Here is a 19,079-nt window from a genome sequence, read left to right as displayed (position 1 = left end):
TCGTTCTAAATCAATAATCTCGTCCTTGCATGTATCCTAGAACTGTCGATATTCCAGTTCTTCAGTACTGCAATCTCGTTCTAAATCAATAATCTCGTCCTTGCATGTATCCTAGAACTGTCGATATTCCAGTTCTTCATACTGCAATCTCGTTCTAAATCAATAATCTCGTCCTTGCATGTATCCTAGAACTGTCGATATTCCAGTTCTTCAGTACTGCAATCTCGTTCTAAATCAATAATCTCGTCCTTGCATGTATCCTAGAACTGTCGATATTCCAGTTCTTCAGTACTGCAATCTCGTTCTAAATCAATAATCTCGTCCTTGCATGTATCCTAGAACTGTCGATATTCCAGTTCTTCAGTACTGCAATCTCGTTCTAAATCAATAATCTCGTCCTTGCATGTATCCTAGAACTGTCGATATTCCAGTTCTTCAGTACAGCAATCTCGTTCTAAATCAATAATCTCGTCCTTGCATGTATCCTAGAACTGTCGATATTCCAGTTCTTCAGTACTGCAATCTCGTTCTAAATCAATAATCTCGTCCTTGCATGTATCCTAGAACTGTCGATATTCCAGTTCTTCAGTACTGCAATCTCGTTATAAATCAATAATCTCGTCCTTGCATGTATCCTAGAACTGTCGATATTCCAGTTCTTCAGTACTGCAATCTCGTTCTAAATCAATAATCTCGTCCTTGCATGTATCCTAGAACTGTCGATATTCCAGTTCTTCAGTACTGCAATCTCGTTCTAAATCAATAATCTCGTCCTTGCATGTATCCTAGAACTGTCGATATTCCAGTTGTTCGGTACAGCGGATCTCCGGTGACCAGAGACGGTAACGAGGAACAGCCAACGACTAATCACTCACTGTTCCTGCTCACAGCCACGTGAAAGTACACAGATAGATTGCCTCTGCCGCTGCCACTGCCGCCGTCGTCTGACTGCTAATGAATATCACTTGCCACCAATTTCCCTCTCGTCGTGACACCCGAGTCAGCTCTCCAGACACTGATGTACTCGTCAGCGCGACTGTTTACTCCGTCTGCTACTGGCAGGTCACTTTCGTTTAGGGCTGATTTAGAGCTTTACTTTCCTATTTTCCTATTTTGGAGTTTAGACTGTGTTCATATGGGATTACCTGTTGTGGTGTTGTGGGTTCTCAAACGACACGTTAAGCTGTATGACCATAAAGATTCATCATTAACACATTTGGAAATGAGTCAACCATTTGACGGTGCAAATTTTGTTTGTCACTTAAAAGAGGACCAATACGAGGATTGAGAATCTGTTAAATGTTTGGAATTGGGTATTAGCAATATGTAAGCGTCAGCAATGAAAATCCCTACTCATTTGGTGTCATTCTTTTTCGTAAAACACATACCCTTATAATATAAAAAAGGTAAAACATGTTTATTATAGAATTATAAAGAATTACTCTGGCACACCTATTATGGCCTTTTAGGTTTAATACAGTCCTCTAATAGTGCCATTTTCCTTTAGCACTTTGGTTAGTATCGTTTTAAGTGCGTGTGGCCTCCAGATGCAGTTACTTTTTTCCTGGTGTTGGCGTAATAAGGATAACTTCTCACTTCTGAATCGTACAATGCAAGGATTGTTATTGTTGACGGTCTAAGGAGAACCTTGAACCCTGCTGGGAGGCTGCTCTAGACGTGCTACGACACATGAGGTAGTACAAGAGGCTGTTCTCACAGACAAATCAATTTCCCTTTCGTTCCGTTTCGACCGGTCACGGTGGACGCTGTTGCTGCCGGCCGCGTACTCACGGGAGCAGCACGTTATGTTGCAGGGCCGTAACAAGAGGTTCGGAGACCCGGCCAACTACGAATGCATCATGAAATTTAATATGGTGGCGTCCAATGCTCTGAAAGGTTTATTTCCCTGGTTTACATGCTATATTTGGGTGTCAATGTTACATTCGTTCCCCAACATATAAACAATTACTGCATTTAGTTATTTAACTTAGTTTACGTCCTTTCGTTCGTAATATATAATTGAGTTCAAATTCCTTCGGGTGGCAGTCTTTATCGATGCGTTTCCGATAAATTATTTATTTCCAGCGTTGACAAGTATTATATCAAATCTGTTTGAGAAGTAACATAGATCAAATCCTGTTATCAGCCTTTACATCAAAATTACCGTTTAATAATTCTCTCCCTTGTTCTTTGTATGATATTCCATCAAATATAAGTATCATTATCATGTGTAACATAAAGCATTTAAAACAAAAGTATATACTTTCGTAAAACAATTAGTTCGCCGATGGGCTACAATATTCAAATAACTATAAAATCTCGTAATATTAATAAAACTCCAATTGTTTCCATTCTATCAAGTTAGTGGATGAGTGTCGTATAAACATCTAAGGTTCCCCTATTACCTCTTATCACTCATGTGGTAGTGGATGAGTCATATAAACTTCTTTATTTTCGGATATATATCCCGCATGAGCCAGCTGCAAGGATAAAATCTTATAACAAATATTCTTATTAGTGTCTTTGAAAATAATGAAGGTTACATACCTTTCCGTCGTCAATCAAAATTTATTATTTCTATGATTACTAGTTTTGGGATAGGATACTTGCGAGTAATTTAGACGACATGTTCGGTATTCAGCATTTGAGAATAATAGGATGGCGCTCCCAATCTAGTGCTAATTAAAATAAAAAGTTGGCTTTACGACGGAAAAGTATATAACCTTATTTTCTTTCATAGTCAAGTATCAATCCAGGAGGCAAAACATGTATAAATCCTATAAGTATTTTATTGCTTTGTAACGACACTTCAGAAGATCACTTCGGTCGTGAATGCGCTGTAAATCACTAGAACTTCAATCTCATACAGCCGACCATCTCAGAAATTAAACACTGGTGTAATTGATTTTATACCACGGTACTGTAATCGTTATAGTTGTCGTAAAAGACTGCTGTACCATGAGTCATCGATGGAATCTCCAGCTCCAGTTGTACAGGACTGTTGTTTCCAGTTCCGGTCTCCCGTATCTCCGGATGTGGCCCAGGGGGCGATCGCGGTAATTGAAATCGGTGCAGTCCAGATCAGATCGGTGATTGCGCTGAATTAAGCCATTACTTGTAATAATTTAGCGGAGATGAAATCTAGCGGGAGACGGCGCATGCGCATTACGCGCCGATGGCCATTATCAATTATTTACTTTCGATTTTTCACCGTCAATCGTTGTTATTACGGCCGCTGAACTCCTGCGTCCGTCGGTGCGCGGGCCTCCTCTGCAATAAGGGGCCGAGGGTGTAATTTATCCGTCCGGCAGGCTCACCTGTCATCTTTCAACCGGCGATCCACCGGTGTTGTGAAGGCTCAGTTAGTACCGATTAATATGGGTACCTTTTCCAATGGCAATTTAACTGTACTGCAGTTAGGATTGACACACTCATACTGTGAAATCATGTTATTGACTAGTATATGAATGTGCTCGGATTCATAAAATACGTTCTCTTCTACTCCAAAGAAACTGTATCGCCATTTTAGAAGGAGAGAGGCTGGCCACTTACTACTGACCTTCGTAGTGAAACGAGCTTGTGTTTTTGTCAATAAAAATAATGTTAAACCTTATGCACTTTTAAGCTATCATTTTTGACCATAGCGTTATGGGAGTTGCCTTGTAAATATATAATTAATACACATCGAAAAGCTTTTGTGTGATTTTTTTATTAATCGAGATAGTACACCAAAAGTTTTTTGGGACAATTTTTAAATCATCTCTTATGATTAATTCTACAGTTAAAGATAAGGTTGTAAAAGAGGATGAGGTTTAATATTGTTCTCATGGTACTACAATCAAGATGGTAGTTCATGCATTGTGCAACCGGCTCTTAGGATCGTGTCGTTCGCTGTCTGCCCGAACGATAACACTTGATAATAAGATCGTAGAGGTTTGAAACTTGGTACATAGGTTTCTCTTAGTCTAAGGATATCTCTATTGATTTTAGGGTCAAAAGGTCAAAATTATAGATTAAACTAAAAGTGTATTATCTTTATATTGCTCTTTAGGTAACCATGAGGGCAACAAGAAAACTCAGCATACACCGATTGGGTAAACAAACATAGTATAGTCATATGACAATTTTCAGTTACCAACAGCATACAGTAAAGTTACGTTATTGGATTAGTAAGAATCTTTGTATGGTTGGTCGGGTTCTTAGATATTCCAATGTATCATTATAATTTAGAAGATGCAGACAATCTAAGGCTTCTACTATTGGAATGCGGATTCAACACAACTCTCAAACTGCTGGTCTAAAACGGATCAATCCTTTGCTCTTAGATAGTATGTATTTAATTACGGTGGCTGTATTTCATTACAATTCCTTTCTTAACATTTAGTTTTTATGATATTATTGTACTAGCTTACACCATATCTTTCTTTTCATAGTTCATTGTGACCTTTTTGCAACGAAATTCTGACTGTATCCAATACAAATTGTGGTGTAAGTTCTACAGTTGTTTTGTCCTGACTTTTGCAATGCAATGTCTTATTGCCAAAATGCAATAAAAGAATTATTATTATTATCAGTGTATCTTGTTGTAGGCCGGAGCGGACGGTGGACGGACTGACCGTGGTAGCTGTCAACTGTTCCAGCCCGACCGACGGTCTTCATTTCCTCGACAAATCACTGGCCTCGGTCACGGTGAGTCACTCCTTCAGTCCTTTGTCACTCCTGCGGCTGTACGGTAGATCAGTTAACTGTGATCCTCCCAGCCTTGTCAAACACAAACCTTAGCATCATCGTCAAAGTATTCTGTCCTTGCAAGTTATTTATCTTGCCTAAGCTCACTGCTAGCCAAGGACCATTTTCAAATCGAGTAGACTATCACAGGTATCATTTTAACTTACAGATAAGATCTTACTTTTATAAAAACTTACTTCTTGTCCAGGAAACTGTTATCTTCTTAGCTCTTTTACGTACTTGGAATCCGTACTTTAAATCCCCAGAATAATATCCGACAATTGGAACAACAAAGCCTTTCATTATATTAAGCAATGGATTCTAAAATATAGTACTTAATTTGAATGGTATATTCCAATAATTTTATATTGAACATAATTGTCTGTATTATATATCTCGTACTATTTATCAAATATTTGTTGCAGTTAACGCAGAGGGTAGCTCTCGTCCTAAGTTCCAACCCACAACAACCGCCTGGCCTCACCACACTACCCCTTAGTAAAACAAAGGTAAGTTCATACCTCCAGATTTGAAAGTTTATGATGGTCAATAAGATTTAATGTTTATCCTTATAATGTTAGAATTGTTCACGTTAATCTGCTTATAAAATACAAGACATTTTTAATTCATATTTTTTTCAGTGTCACATTGTCAGTGATGCAAATGATCTTCTCCATTTCATCCCTGAAGACCAGACACCTTCTGAATGCGGTGGACGTACCACACACGATCAACTCGAGTGGGTCGAATTTTTCAAGGTAATCATCGATAGTTGATCCTTTACAATCGTTATGGTTTCGACTATCACGTTTCAAACAACTAATATTGTGATGTTTGATGTCTGGAAGTATAATGTGATTGTAAAGTAAATCTAGTATAAAAAACGTTATACGAGAGGAGTAGAATTTTATCGAAAAGTAATGTCCAAAACGTGTTGTCACATGTCGTAATAGCTTATATTCCTTTTCCATGTGAGTTTTGTTATTATTTATCAGACATAATTTTCTCATTATCCGTGAAATTATGATTGAGATGCAAGAGTTTTCCTACCGCTATACAACTATGTATCCGTAGCTCAAAACCAAAGTCCTCTCAGAGATTTGAAAGTTGTTTACTTTTTACTTGCAAGAAACGCGATTACATATGTAGTACATTCGCAACAATCAGCAACTGTTTACTTTTGGTTACGACATTTTCAAAGGTATAGAACAGACCTCTGCGCTTTCGCATTGTTTGACTTTTCTCTTTTATTTGCTTATTGCCATTTCGTTTGCTTTGGTTGTCATTTACATCTTTAAGTACTTCCCGGGGAGTTACGTTTGCTTGTCAAACACCGCCGAAAGTGTGTTGACACCCTCGAGTGGGCACTTGAAGTCGGAGTTATCAACAAAGCCGCTCGGTTGCAACACAACATTGTCTGGAGGTTAACCACCTCGGGTTTGATAACACGTCGCGGTCGCTCTTTTGGACCGCATTAAGTCAAGTTCAAGCACCAACTTCTGTTATCGTTCTTGTTTAATTCACCTTTGTTGTATTTATTTTGTTAAACTTTTCTATTGCATCATTTTGTATATATGTAGTAAGAGTGATGTTGGAAATCAAAACTGAAGGGAATTTTATGCAGGGATTTCATTGCATTTGTCATATCAAGTTCATTATTTTTAACTGAACATAGGTAGATTTTGGAGGAAACTAATAGTTTAGTAACGAATAGGATAATACATAAAATTATTAAATTTCGTCTAATAAAGATACCTCGTATTTTTATAAAGTATCGATCTAATGTAATCAAGTAGCAATTTATGGTGCAGTACGGGAAAGTGTTTAATATTTAATCACAAATTATATTTTATTTATGTCATAATAATACAGCAATATGTGATAATTATATCTTCAATTGACATATTGGTATGTTTAGTTTTAATATAGCTAGTAAAAACCCATGGCAATATTTAATCATCTCCTATTAATGCATAACAGATCTTGTTTATAGTACTTTATTTATAATTCACTCACGATTTTACCATACATATAGTTCGCTCATTCTCAATATATTTCATAATTTAATGGTTCAAATCGAGTGACCCATTGGCCCAAAACATAATGGGCAAAGTTCAGAATGCTGCTAGGATTGCTTCAAGCAGTGTTTAAACCGCAGGTCAACGACCTCTCCGTCACTCAAACCTGTATTGTCGGCCAGATCTGGTGGTTTGATAACGATATTTTGAGCTCTACTCAATGAAAGGACCCCTTCATCTAACCCTTCATAATCTCTACTTCGTGTACTGTTAAATCCTCTAAATAACCATTGAGTTGTTCTTGGAGAGTGATTCTTGACGTTTCACTTCTGGATTGGGTTTTAATTACTCTCAAAATGATTTTGAAAGATCCTCTGTCAGTTCAGGTCGTTTATGACTTTTAATAGAATCCCTAACATTGTGTTAAGTACCAGCTGGAAATAAAATAATGGTGTTTAGTTTTTGGTACTTATTATGATAAATATAAACTAAAGTGAGATTCTTGCATCCATATGACTCAATTTAGTTTAAATTGGCAATCGTTTAAATTGGATACCAGCTTCTTATCGGAATTATAATAACAGCCGATCTTTCCAGTGAACATTCAACTTTTCTGTTAAATGATTATCAGAAAACTGAAGAACTTTTCGCAGCAATGACGTCAAGATTTTCTAAATGGCACAAAAGGGGCAGCATTACAAGAGCCAATTAGTTATTGTTAAGAATATTACAATAATTTTGCTGTCGACATTGGTAAAGAATAGATAGAAATGTCACTGTTGTACATTTTGTATGTTGTAGTTTCATAGAAATCTGCCTATTTTAATCGCTCTAATGATGACATTTCCGATTGATTTGTTTGATTTTCACCGAATCGACCAAAATCCAAAACCACTATAATCAGAAAATGTATCACACACACGCACGCACGCACGCACGCGCACACACACACACACACACACACACACACACACACACACACACACACACACACACACACACACACACGTTTGTTACAATTTTTGTCTGGTAAGGTTATCATTATGGACTTTCTTAATGTTTGAAAGTGTTACGAGAATATCATGTCAACAATGAGGGCAACTGTCTCATCAGTGTTATGCCAATCAAACACCTACAGCAATAATCTATCTTTAATTTCATATTTCGAGATGACAGTCCCATGTTAAATCTGCCTTTTTTCCCAGTGAGTCAGAAAAGATATTGTATTTATCAATAACATCTAACCAATACAAATTCATGGCCTTAATCACACTGAATGTCTAGTAGTCAAGCTCACATCACAGCTAACCCAGTAGGCCTCGGTTTTTAGATCCAAAGAATGAATGCACTGGAAGAAACGTTACCTAGATCTGTTGGTGTTGGTCCGCGGAAGTGTTCTCCCGGAGTCGTGACAGTGACACACGGGATGCCGTTCTCATGATGTAACAATACAGTTAAACCGAGATCGCTCGTGAGGCCGCACTCCTGGGCATGGGCAGATCCTCACTGACTCTTCTCCGATCGACCTTGCGGGAAAGTGATGAAAGTGTTCGTATCCGAGCACTGACGGTCGGTTCTCACGACAGTCCACGGCTACGCACTTGGCCTACTCTGGCCTGGACTCAACAGGCCAAATGGCAGTCATCACACCATCCCACCTTCTATCGTACCGTCCCGGGAAAGTGAAATTATCAAACTGCTCACCATAACCGGGCAGGCATTATCCATAAGAGTAGACAAAGATAGAGCCAAATAAATTACAGTGTATTCACAATAACGAAGTTAACTAATAGAATTACGACAACGGATGAATATCTTTGTATAGACGTTGGTCAAGTTAATTTAACGGATGTCAATAATACTTATTAGTGTAAGACCCTCTAGAAAAAACAATAATAATAATACTGAAAAACGGACATTTTTCTTAACTATAGAATTTTTGGCCCAAATGCAGTGTTTTTTAAAGTTCAACGACCTTGGAGTCGTTTATGTACAGTAGGCTTTTACATACCATCTGGACGATCTGTTACTGAGGGATCTAAGTTCCCAGACGTCCATTTTCAATTGTGGCAGCCATCCATAATGTTGATGAGTCAAACTATCTGAATATGTTCCAAACTGAGGAGATAGCTTGTTTATATTTAATCCTAGATATGCGATTCACGTTAAAAGGACTTTACATCTGTCCTTTAAAATATTAAAAAATAATTGTATGTAGGAAATTCTCTCTCATCTTATATAATGACACGAAGCTGTCCCGTATCTCACTTTCTTACATTGAAATTGTATATCTTGTTACTTGAGTAATAATAACGTTTGTAATAAATTAGGTTGTATTAGATGTTTTTTAAAGCCAATCTGAATTCATGTTATTCACTATAAAAACGTAGAAATTTTAAATTCCCAACTACTCGTACAAGTGGATTTGGGGGTGGAGCTAAGCAAAAAGTCCTACTAGATGTATTATGCATCTTTTGCGATACGTAGCCAGTGAATCTCCTTTTAGAGGAATTTCCGACCATCATTTTTGAGGAGAGGGATGAGGGTCCCTTAAAATTCCTAGATTTCACGTAAGTTTCTCAAATGTGATTGCAGGAGCTCGAACCGTTCATCAGCAGCTGTCAGGCGTGTGGGCGGCGTCTGGTAGGCGTCATGTCGGACGTCAGAAGCGCCGTGGACGGTACGCTGAGTCGGCGCCAGCTGAGCAGTCAACATCGTACCATGAGTAGGGTTCTACACGACTCGGAGTTACAACGTCTCAGGAGGGACGGCCACACCACCCTGGCGGCTCTGGAGGACAGAGCGCAGTGGCTGCCAGACAACGAAGATGTCAGGTAATTTTGGCATTTGTTAGTCAATACATGAGAAAATTATCCTTTTGAGAAATATAATCGAGGTGGAGGATATAGGAACGTCACATAACAATACATCTGTCACTTTTCCAACGTTCTCATATTCTGTCCAGCACTGAAAATTACGTTGCCGTTAATATAAGCTTTTGACAAATATTCATGTTCTTCCTCTGGCATTATTAGGGAACTCTTATCCTTTACCATAGACACGTTGGTTTTTATATAATTGTAAAGTAAAATTACTTAAAAGTTACTTGTTCTTGTTGACTTGGAACTTGATAAATGGGTTCCTCTTGTCCCCAAAAAGAATGCTGTTGATTATGGGTTTAAAAGATCAATGGGCATTTCGTCCTTATGTCTGTCGGTTTGTCTGTCCAGATTCGCGATAGCTTTTTATAGAAAGGTCCTAGAGACTTGAAACTTAGGACACAGGTTTCTTTCGGTGCAAACAAGGACACTATTAACTTTTTGGCCAAAAGATCAAAATACAGTCCAATTATAATGGTTATCAGTACTATTATACTTCTAAGGCTATCAGTATCGCGTCTTTACCGATAACTGATATGGTTGTAAGTATACCTTGAACAACCATAGTGCGCATGGCGCACCGTATTGCTAGTGGTTGCGTTTTATGGGCATTATTATGTCAGTTTTATGTCACCAATTGATACAGCATTTAAGATTATTACCCGATGTGTTATGTTACCAAGAACGGTAACACACTTTCACCGACCTTAACTTACTTACTGCGACCACAAAGCGCAGAACATAAGTTAGATCAAATCGCTGTTCTTAAACACCACCGACATCAAAGTACGGATTCTGGTCCAAGTATGACACTAAAAGTCGTGCAGATGTTGGTGGGTTATTTACGACATGGGAACCTGCAACATTATGCTTTATGGTGGACTGTAATGCTCACAATCAAAGTCGGCGAGTCAATGAACCTTGTACAATAAACAGGCTGCCACATTCCCGCTACGTTTCCTCGAGGAAGCAATTACAAAACCGAGATTCATGTCCGTCCTTTCCAACACGAAGCGGTGTTTGGCTTTTGAGTAACAGACAAGGTGGTGGATTTGGAATAACACGGTTTAAAATATTTCGGTTAGTCATTTGTTGTCTTATGTTTATCTGTTTTGTTCTGTTTTGTACAGCTTTATTATGATCTAGGCACCGTTTTCAATCTCATGTAATTCAAGTGCTTTTCGGTGAAAACTTTTCGTGGATCCGTGGCATAATCAAAACTAGTTGGTACGTCTCTCTATTTTTATACATTTAAAAAACTTAGTTGTATTTTTTAGTTGAAACGCATTGTGATAATCTCATGTTGAACAGGTTGGGTGTGGAGCGAGCTGAAAGGTTGTTCTCAGAGGTGGATAGAGCAGCTAAACGGTTGGAAGAGCTCAGTGACAAGCGTCGTGAGAGACTCAGAGACCTCTCCAGGATGAGAGCCCTGGAGGATGAAACCTCTCAGGTAAAATTTATAGATATTCTGGGGGGGGGGAGGAATGAGTTACAATAAATATGTAGCAAGCAATAGTTTTTAATGTTTAGACTCAAGTAACCAGGTGATCTCATCATGATCATCTCATAAGAGTAGTCCTTTTTTTAATATTCGTGATAGTTTCGAGATTGCAATTGAGTTATTTTACGTTTTATTTATTAAATACAGTCATTTTACACGTTTTAATACACAATTTAAACATGCGCCTGGCATGTAAAACATAAATAAATGTACTCAATTGTAAAGGCTGAAAACTTTGCATGGAAGGGGTTTTTATATCCAAAAGTAATATATTTGTTAACGCTCGTTTGTTTTATAACGTTAAGATTCTCTCTTTGAAACAAAAAATATATAACTCGAGACAGTGGGAATACAATTAAATTAAAGGAAATTAAATAAAAAAAAGTATTTATAATAATGTAGACATCCTAAATTTCCATCCTATTCGGTCAGTAGTAACTTCTTGAGACATCTTGCCACTTTATCATAATAATGACGTGTCGCCCTGACAACTGGTGACATTTCTTATCTCTCCGTGTCGGGGCCTTCCACAATGTTAGTCTTCTAGGGACCCCAACAGATAGTTTGAATGCCTTCACAGATAATAACTCTCCAGTCAACCGTTTAGCCCTTCACGAAATCTGAGTATGAAGACTTCAGTCATTATCTCTGTTGTCATCTCTTAAATTGTTTCTATTAATATCTGTATCTTGAAAATGTCAGTTTTACTTGATGTTCCTTTTAACTTTACTGGTTAATTATACGAAAAATTACGTATATATGATTTTTTTGACGAATCTTATCACTTCAAATTGATTGATTTTTTAAATCACTTCACATGATTTTTTTGCAACTTTTGAAACTTGCGTCCATTACTTGTCGCCTGTTAGGTGTTGTGAGATCGTAAACAGTATGATTTACGAGGTTGTTTCCAGACCCTCCTGCTGTAAAACCCGCAGCCTCCCCACCTTGCCCTGCCTAGACGTAATGTCCCGGGGGATGTTGCACTCTTCACCCTGGAGTCATTCTGGCAATATTCCGTATAACGTTCATATGTACATATTTTTGTTTGATTGCTACATTTATATGTGTGATTTTATATAGTATGGTTTAGGCAAAACGGTGGAAATGTCTGTAACATCCTCACTATCCTTGTAAGTCTTGGATGTGCTCACATTTGTTTGATTCCGGCACAGCTCTATTGATATATGGAGTCTACATCAAGTGTGGTATGTAGTAAGATTATTGGCAATTACATCGTTATATCGTTATTACTTTTCAATAGGTAATCAATTGAAAGTGATTAGAAGCTACACAATTGGACACTGAAGTAGGATTAGTATTATCCAATCTTTTAAAAAGGATGGGTATCTAAAGGAAGGTTAGAACATCAGATTTTCAGCTTCTTGTCTTTAAATTAAATTAAATTATATTATATTAAAAATTGCATATTTTTCTCGTTTTAATAAAATTTAAGCTAGACAGTTAGTCACTTGATTACGTTTTTAACTTTGTAATTATGTCTCATGAAACACACTTTGTATCAATACTCTCTTTTAGTTTCATGTTAATTCATATGATTTAGTGAGGTAATTATTTGATCCTTATCAAACATGTTAACCATGACTCAAGTCACAACAAAATAATGATATATTTTAATTTAATTAAACAATTTACTTTTTGAGTAATTGTTTGTGTTCAGCTCAATGCCTGCCAGCGTGTGGTGCAGGTCGGGTAGAAGGGTACCAAACAGTATAATGGTTGTTCTCTCTGTTGAAATATGACTAACTAAGTTCTTAGCCCATTGGTATCTCCAGGATAGCCTAAGCGAGTAACTACTCTTGTTTGTGTTCAGCTCAATGCCTGCCAGCGTGTGGTGCAGGTCGGGTAGAAGGGTACCAAACAGTATAATGGTTGTTCTCTCTGTTGAAATATGACTACAGTTCGAGGACTTTAGCTGTGCGCGTGACCTTGAGTGTGTGGTGATAGGCGGGAGGGGTGGCGGGGTAGCATTATGCGCTGCGTCCCGAAAACATTTCCTGTGACTCATGGGTAAAGCCCTCCTCTCAGGAATCGTATTGGCCCAAATAATCCATTACACTCGCTAAAATCAGTCTGTTTTGTAAAAGTCCTGATTGTGGTGGAATTAAATAATAAGAGAAACCAAATAATAGGAATAATGGGACTTATCCTTGTTTTTCAGTTGCTATAGTGTTGTTTAACGTGTTTTTGAAAATAACGTATTTGTCAATTTTTATCTGCAAATCAAAATCGTGAGTTTAAAGTCGTTAAAGTGATTGTTGCGCCTTCATCTCAACGGCTAGCACGTAAACGCAACCCGCCACACAGATAGCGTTTATTTGTTGAGAGGGTAATATCTGGGCCCTACGAGCACAGCTAAATTCCTCCAACTGTAACTAAGTTCTCAGCCCATTGGTATCTCCAGGATAGCCTAAGCGAGTAACTACTCTTGTTTGTGTTCAGCTCAATGCCTGCCAGCGTGTGGCGCAGGTCGGGTAGAAGGGTAACAAACAGTATAATGGTTGACCCCGGACTCAGGTCTCGGATTGGCATTATAATACACAAATCAACTCATGAATAACAGATTGGGCCGTGTGGGTGGGAGTTGAGTAGGGTTGCTCAACTACGGTAGGGCGCGGCCACCCGTGAGCGTAGGACCTCACCCTCGACACATGTGTTCGTTATGGTCCCGCAGTACCGGATATGGGGATGGTCTGTCTTCGCCAGTCTTCCGTTGCAATCAGGACGCCAGTAAATTGGTCGTTCCACAGCTGAGAATAAACCAGGAAATTCTGTGAAAGGAGCACTTTTAAACAGGATCAATCTAACATATTTACCGCATAAATTAGCTTTCTAAAGTAAACTGATTTTCCTTACATATAATAAACTTCTTAATTAATATTCAATTTAAAAATTGTATTTCCTTAAGTCATACATGAGTAAAATAGTTACATCTTAAAGTTATAGTTCTTGTAGGCCTACATACTGTAAAAATGTTAGAATTTATTTTAATAAATTATTATTTAGGGCTGTTAAAAAAATTGTCAAAATTTTCTTCTTGCATCTTTCTTGCATTTATTTGTATTACTCTCGTGGAATGTTCGTCTTGAGGATTTAGTGTGAGTTTGTTGAATTTAGAGATGTGGTTAGTGTGTGATGTTTGTTGCTACTTACATTTCTGCGTTGTTCCGATCTTCTGGCTCGTGTCTGTTGTTTTACTGAATTCAATGTGCTTTAGTTTTGACGTATGTTATTATATTTAAGGTTAGTATATTTCAGTGTTTTTTTTATTTTAATAATCCATAAGTTTTCGGCAATGTCTATTTTGTGCAGGCTGGGTCGGAAACAGACGTGGTCGGAATTGGGTGAGCTAGTAACCCACCTCTCCCATTTGCCATTTATTTTGTCGTACATCCATAATACGTTTTCAATTCCTTCACATTAAATACGATTTTCTCTAAGAGGCGCGAACGTCAAAACAGTTCAGCCAAATAGTTCAAATAAATATAATGTAAAAGGTATATAAACTTACTAAACTATAGGTCTCATACATCTCTGACTATTACGTTATTAACTAGTTATCGTTCATAAGGACTAGTTGAAAGTACATAGTAGCATACTACAAATGGCAACCTTGCACAAGTTTCAAGAAGTAAATTCAATTTCCAAACTCTTAATATGTCCATAAAATTGTTTTCACTAAGTGATAGTGTGTTATAAGGCCTTCAGTCATGGCATACCATATTAAGAAGGCTTCAAGTGTTTATGACCTCTTGTAGAATATTTATGACTTGAAACTCAATCCTGACGATTGCTGGGAGCAGATCGGGATCTTCATCGAAGTTCTGCAGATGCCTCTAATTGACTTCGCTCCACCTTCTTGACATTTCACGCTAGTTGTTGTTTATTACACTTTCTACACCACATCACTTCACCAGATCCTCTTTGGCGGTCCCCTTTCCAGCGGCGCTCTTAGTCCGATGATTGACGACCTTGTAGTGGCAGATTCCTCGCAGTTCTTCTACTGCCCGGGTTCCACAAAGGAAAGTTGCCTGGTGAGGAGGTATGATGCTTGTTAACAGACCTCATCCCCATTTATACAGTTCTCGGTTGTAACTTACAGCCGTTTAGCTTTAATAACTTTGTTTGGTTGACACACATTGAAGGGTCATTGTCATCATAACAAGCAACCGCAACAATGATAACGTCCTTTATTGATTTCGCATTCCATTTTTTAAATCGACTATTTAAGAACCAAAATCATTTTCCCTCCTTTCCTCTATTGTTACAATAGAAGTTATAACATTGATAACAAATATAACAACTTTAAACAACTGTTTTAAACATTCACAAGAATTAGCGCCTTTTAAATTGATCACGATTTGTTATTTTTGTAGAATAACTTATCTAATAAACTATTTTAATATCTTTTACCTAGTGCACACATTTTTGTCTAGTTCAAGAGTAAACTAACTTCTCTAAATCAACTAACCGAAACCAAAGTTCAACGTAAATTGCTAACTATAAATTCTTACAGTAGGCCTACTTAGTAAAAATTCATGATCCACTTAATATATATCTTAAGCCTGGAGTAGGTTTCTGATTGATCAATTACTACCTCAACCTGATTTTAGTTATTTCATTTGTACAGTCGTGCACTTTCAGTTTTATGGTTATTCAGTAGCGTAAGGAGCAATATGGATGGAAGGAATCGTTGCTTATTTTTCACGCAGTAACTAAGCATCAAAATTTTAAATAAAAGCACACGTATCTTTGAGTAAAAAAGTGCTTCTATTCAAGAAATAGTATTTTGATGTAAACCAAAGTAACAATAATTGCATTAACTCACTAATAATAGGAAATTGACGGTTAAAGTTTACAGTCTGAGAAGAAAATTCAGCCTGCTCAGGAGTCAAGGTCGATCCGGTCTGTCTGGATGTTCGCGAGCGAGCGTAGCAAGTGAGTCATTGCACCAATTGTGCGTGTCCACTGTCTGGAGGGGGGGGGGGGGTGGGCAACAACAGGTTTCGGTTTACTGGTCGTCGCGGTCACTCACTTTCTTCGTCACTTATTTACATGCCTGGCATGAGGAAGGTACACGTTTAACTCGTCATGCCATTGGTCTATCTATTATGTATTCTTCATTGACACCACTTTGCATTGTACATTTGCGTTTAGCAGTACAGTGGTAACAAAGGGCACCACTCCAAATATGTGTGAACTAAATATGCAAACATCTCATGGATTTTGGTTATGTAATTACAATGGGATTATATTTTTTCATGGTGATAATCGTCTTGTGTTTCTTCGTACCTCGATATAGTCACACAGTGAGATATCACTTAAGTTTTTTTTTTTTTTTTTTTTTTTTTTTTTTTTTTTTTTTTTTTTTTTTTCCTGGTTGAGAAAGGTTAATAACCATTCCTATTAGCCATCAAGAGCATCACTTCAATAATTCGTCTTTTTAAAACTCCAGACGCTCCAGATATTATAAAAAATAAAAAGTATGTACAGACAGTTAGTTCTCTAAAACCTAAAAGATTTTCTATGGAACGTAAAGATTTAGTCCATACTATACTTTTAGTTTGAGTTTACAAAGAAATTGAATTTTATCTTTAGCTGCCGAAAATGTATGTGAAAGTGTACTCAGCAAATTAAGATTAATCTTCACAATTCCACAATTACGTTGGATCTTTCAATCCATTGTATGTGACGTAATTCAGGTATATCATGTGGTATGAGAAGAAGCCTAGTTAAATAACCGCATCCAATAAACATCTTCTCTTTAAGTAGGCCTACAAGATCACATCCAGAGTCTTTGAATATTCTAGCTTATGCAGATACTTTTCTTATTGAGTTCTGGATCTGAAACGGTGCGTGCCAGGCAAGAATCATAGTAAGGACCTGTCTCAATGTCAACTTCCACGCATTCCATCAACTTGTGGCTGTTGGGTAACTACAGACTGGGCACGAATACAGGAAACTGTCGGCAATAATCTCCATCCAGTCCCGGTTCCAACTCCAGCAACAAACAAAGACAAAAGTCGGTTGCTAATTATAGAGCGTGTGTAATCACACGTCACCGTACTGTGCCACGCACGTGCACGTGCACTACCGGCAGATTTCTCTCGTCCCGTGCATCGTGCATGTCCATCCGTGCGCCGCAACAGCCTTCGTAAAGGTGCACGTTCCGATTGGGCTTTGGATTTTGCAGTGTTTTATGACTTCCATTCCTCCGCTTTGCCATGTGTCCGTGTATTTGATATGAAAATCTATGTTTGTAATCGTCGAAGCTGAAGATTGGCTTTTTGACTGTCATACTTGACTTTAAAATAGAGTGATCATGGAAATTGTTGAGATTCTTATAATATGAAACTACGTGCTTGAAAGAGGTGTTAAAAGAATATTTCCAGTAGGTAATTAGGTTTCATATATTCGCTACAATAATGGCTAGTTTTCAGAAGATTAGGGATTCCTTCCTCCAATTGCCAATAATTGATGATGCTAAGCAGAAATGTGAATGTCAAATCGTGAGTCCAGCCCACTACGTGATCAGGTCGAAGATAGCACTTCGTCTACTGGGACATTGCATTTATCGGCCAATAAATAAGTTAAAGTTTTACGCCGACATAAAGGTTGCAAAAATCACTTCTGCCTCGGTTTAGGTTGCGACATCGCGGGGTTCTCAGCTGTGCTCGAGGGGAAAGGATAACAGTCAAGGACTCAAAGGCGTGATCTGCTCAGTTCTGTTGGAACCTGTTCCTAACACACACCCTGAAACGCTGGAGTTGTGGTTCGTGATGTAGAGTTGTATATTGCTAACTATCCTCGACAAGTTAAGAACGTAACGACAACACTTGTCATTGGTAACAAAATCTGTATCGTGCGTATATTACCAAAAAGAATCTACGGTCGTGTTCGTGAAGTTCATCACGTTTTATTGATTTCTGTTCTCAACTATTCTGTTACTTTTCTTGATGGTCATTAGAAAACTATTTGTTATTCTCAATTTTTAATCATGTACATGTGCCAGATCACATTAAAATATATTTGTATAGATTGTAAGACTTTAACACAATCATTGACACCGCATATGTATCTGTATAATTGAAACCTTATTTATTCCACTTCAGTTACAAACTAGCCTCTCCCACTTTTTTACAACCATGAGTATTTCCGTCTGTCAGTTTGATACGTCAATTTCATTGTAAAATGAGAATGAATCATTGCATTGTGAAGAGTTGAAGGTCTTGAACTGAGGCCGGAAACTCCTACAGCATTCTTTCTTTCAAGGCCTCTGGGCGAGATCTGGCCTGCACCGTACCTGCGGAAATTTGCATACCACATGTTTTAGAACATACATTATGTTCAGACATCTATCAGCATGCTTCGTTCCTTTTAAGTTTGTGATAATATCTCGGTTGTAAAGAACTTGAAAGATCTGTATTATGGTCAAGAATTACATTTTGCATTTGAGATAACTGATATTAGTATTTTTAGTACAAATGGCTGGGTATATAAATCACAATATGTGATCAATTTAAACGTAAACATCTAGTCCAGAATTTTACTAATTTTTTTACAAAACTAAACTCTCGCTGACGTATAAACACTACGACCAATTCCAATAATCCAACTCACCAAACGATCGTTATTGTTTGTGATTAGTTTTATTATCGTTAGTGTGTGTATTTCTTCAAATTTAATGATTTCAATACACCTTAGTTGTGAAGTCTAATCCAAAAAGTACGAGTTACTCGTTTTTTATAGCAAGCAACAAACAACGTTTTCTTATACCTTTTTTTATCAATTCTTCGAATCGCCAACATAAACGTTCTATGACTGATTTAAAGAAATATTTTTTTAAACATTATTAAATAGTTTTCTTTAAAGTTATGATGATTCCTTTACAATTAATAGCATTAAACATATTTCATTGCTATACAACCAAAT

At 37.5% G+C, this 19,079-nt stretch overlaps 1 protein-coding gene across 5 annotated transcripts in view; it reads left to right on the top strand.

The window, feature by feature from the left end:
• The window catches only part of LOC124363144 (puratrophin-1-like), a 520,999-nt gene that overhangs the window by 405,144 nt on the left and 96,776 nt on the right, over positions 1-19,079 (top strand). For all 5 annotated transcript variants that reach the window (XM_046818294.1, XM_046818288.1, XM_046818302.1 and 2 more), the window contains 5 exons: positions 4,590-4,689; positions 5,154-5,237; positions 5,370-5,486; positions 9,342-9,580; positions 10,937-11,075. In XM_046818294.1, the coding sequence (XP_046674250.1) occupies positions 4,590-4,689; positions 5,154-5,237; positions 5,370-5,486; positions 9,342-9,580; positions 10,937-11,075 (679 nt within the window). The remainder of the gene's footprint in view (positions 1-4,589; positions 4,690-5,153; positions 5,238-5,369; positions 5,487-9,341; positions 9,581-10,936; positions 11,076-19,079) is intronic.

Source organism: Homalodisca vitripennis, chromosome 1, assembly GCF_021130785.1.
Source record: "Homalodisca vitripennis isolate AUS2020 chromosome 1, UT_GWSS_2.1, whole genome shotgun sequence".
NCBI lineage: Eukaryota > Metazoa > Arthropoda > Insecta > Hemiptera > Cicadellidae > Homalodisca > Homalodisca vitripennis.
The sequence above is the reverse complement of the archived record's forward strand: the minus strand, read 5'-3'. Positions and strand labels throughout refer to the sequence as shown.